Here is a 2,760-nt window from a genome sequence, read left to right as displayed (position 1 = left end):
TTTTTTTTTTTTTCCACGTCTTCATCTCTTTTGGTAGATTTCCAGAGGTGGGGGGAAAAGGGGGGGTTAGAAAGAGACAGAGAGGGAGAGGGAGAGCGGGGGGGGGGGGGGGGGCGCGGCGTTGGGAGGGCGGCGGAAAACGAAGAAACAAAATATTCATCCAAGTCTTGTCCGTTAATACAGAACAGCTAAGCTTCCACAGCTCCGGCGTCAGGAGAAAGGCTCACAAAATTTGGCTTTTACAAAAGTTCAACTGCAAGAAATCCCTCACAGCCAACAAAAACAGCATTCAGTCTTGGTGGCTCCTCGGACAGACCCAGCCCTGCCAAATCACCAAAAACTTCGTACCTTTGGGGGAGAGGGAGGGTGCCAAAAAGGGGGTCACCTCACCCCATCCCCAGTTACCCAGCCTGTGGTGTCCCTCGCTGGTCTTTTTTCTTTTTAAATAGAAAATATATAATTAAATTTACAAAGACTATTTACAGTTTTAATTACAAACCTTGAGGGAAGGGTGCAAAAAGTTTTTTTTTTGGGGGGGGGAACGACCTAAAAAACCCGAAAATGGTTTAGATTTATTTTAAAAAAATAAAATGTTTGTGGGCCTTTCCTACCCGCGCCCCACACGCATGCACCACTTGGTCAGAAAATCTCTCTTTTCCCCCTCCCCACCCCCGTTTCCACACTCTTCCCCCAACGACAGTGGGGCTGGTGAGAGGTGAAGGAGATGGAGAGGGGCAGGGAGGAGGTGGGCGGGAGGTGCTTAATGTCCTCAGACGGTAGTTTCCCCGTGTCTGCTGTTAGTGAGCCGGGTGTAAAACTTCCTCCATGAATGGAGAGTCTTGCCAGACCAGATCCAGAACCCCGACGTGATGCCCACGATGAGGGTCATGAGGTATTTGATCATGTACACGGTGAAGTCGGGGGACATGCGCGGGGTGTACTGCAGCGGGCACGGGATGGCGAGACTCTTGCAGTGTTGGCTGACCCAAGAGCGTTCCCAATGCTCCCGAAACGCCTGCTCGTAGAAATAGCAGGCAATGACTATGGTGGCCGGCACCGTGTAGAGCACAGAAAAGACACCGATGCGCACCATGAGCCTCTCCAGCTTCTCCGTCTTGGTACCATCGTGTTTCATGATGGTGCGGATCCGGAAAAGGGACACAAAACCAGCCAGCAGGAAGGAGGTGCCGATGAACAGGTAAACGAAAAGGGGCGCCAGCACGAAGCCCCGCAGAGGGTCCAGGCTGTTGAGCCCCACAAAACAGACCCCGCTCAGCAGGTCACCGTCGATCTGCCCCATGGCCAGGATGGTGATGGTCTTTACGGCTGGCACAGCCCAGGCTGCCAGGTGAAAATACTGCGAGTTCGCCTCGATGGCTTCGTGGCCCCACTTCATGCCAGCGGCTAGGAACCAGGTGAGCGAGAGGATGACCCACCAGATAGAACTGGCCATACTGAAGAAATAGAGCATCATGAAGAGAATGGTGCAGCCTTCCTTCTTGGTGCCCTGCACCACTGTGCGGTAGCCGTCATCCGAGAAGCGCTCGTTGCAAACCACCCGCTCTTGCAGCACGAAGCCTGCGATGTAGGCCACCGACACCATGGTGTAGCAGCCTGAAAGGAAGATGATGGGCCGCTCCGGGTACCGAAAGCGCTGCATGTCTACCAGGTAGGTGGTGACGGTGAAGAAGGTAGAGGCGCAGCAGAGCACAGACCAGGTAAGGATCCACAGGCGGGCAAAACGCGTCTCCTCCTGCGAGAAGAACATGGAACCGTCGGTGCGCGCTGGCTCGCAGGGAGCGGCGCAGTCCCTCTCGCCCAAGAACTTGTAATTGAGGTAGGAGGGCACTTTGAGCACCCGCGGACAGTGGAAGGGGTGCTCCAAAGTGGAATAGCGCGGGGACCCTCCGCCAGCGGCGCCACCGCCTCCACCGCCGCCGGGGCCTCCCGGAGTGCCCCCCCCTCCAGGCTGCAGCCCTGGGGGGGCGGTGGTGAGCAGCGCCGGCCCGCCGTCTTCGGAGTGGTTCTGGCCCACGCAGATCTGCTCCGCTCCGTGGCGGGGGAAATGTTCGCATCGGAGGCGCTCGGGCCACTGGAAGCCAAACTTATTCATGAGCGCCTCACAGCCCTGGCGGGCGCGCTCACAGATGGAGCGGCACGGCGGGATGGCCTGCTCCAGGACCGTGCACACAGGCGCATACATGGAGCACAAGAAGAAGCGCAGCTCCGGGGAGCACTGCACTTTCACCAGCGGGTAGAATTGGTGCACCTCAAGCCCAGCGTCCTCCTGGTTCGTGTGGCCCAGCAGGTTGGGCATGATGGTTTGGTTGTAGGCGATATCTGTGCACAGCGGGATAGAGATGGGCTGGCAGAAGCCGTGGTCCGGGATGGAGATCCCCTTCTCCCCGTGGAACTGGGCCCGGCCAGCGGCGGGGAGCAGCAGCAGAGGCAGCAACAGTCGGGGCAGGGCGCTGGGGGGCCGCATGCTGGCCAACCCCCCCGCCTCCACTTTCGGTCACAGGTTCTCCCCCCTCCCCTCGCCCCAAGATCTCTACAGCTCCCGTCCGCCTCCTCCTCTTCCAAACTTTTCTCTGTTGAAAAAGTTGGGGAGTAGGGGCGGGGGAGGGGGGGACGGTCCCTGCCTGCTTGCTCTCTCCGGCCAGACTGAGCTGCTGAAGCTGCTTAGCTAGGCTTCCTTTCCTCTCCTCCTCTACCTCCACCACTCTCGACTATCCTCTCCTCTCCACCAACCCCCCCCTC

The 2,760-nt window shown here is 58.2% G+C and overlaps 1 protein-coding gene across 1 annotated transcript; it reads right to left on the bottom strand.

Annotated features, from left to right (window-relative positions):
- Positions 1–716: 716 nt before the first annotated feature.
- Positions 717–2,485, bottom strand: FZD2 (frizzled class receptor 2). Its single transcript, XM_044674212.1, has one exon. The coding sequence runs from the start codon at positions 2,483–2,485 to the stop codon at positions 770–772; it is 1,716 nt and encodes a 571-aa protein (XP_044530147.1). The 3' UTR covers positions 717–769.
- Between the last annotated feature and the right edge of the window lie 275 nt (positions 2,486–2,760).

Source organism: Gracilinanus agilis, chromosome 4, assembly GCF_016433145.1.
Source record: "Gracilinanus agilis isolate LMUSP501 chromosome 4, AgileGrace, whole genome shotgun sequence".
Classification (NCBI taxonomy): domain Eukaryota; kingdom Metazoa; phylum Chordata; class Mammalia; order Didelphimorphia; family Didelphidae; genus Gracilinanus; species Gracilinanus agilis.
Note: the sequence above shows the minus strand (reverse complement) of the source record. Positions and strands in the feature narration are given on the sequence as shown.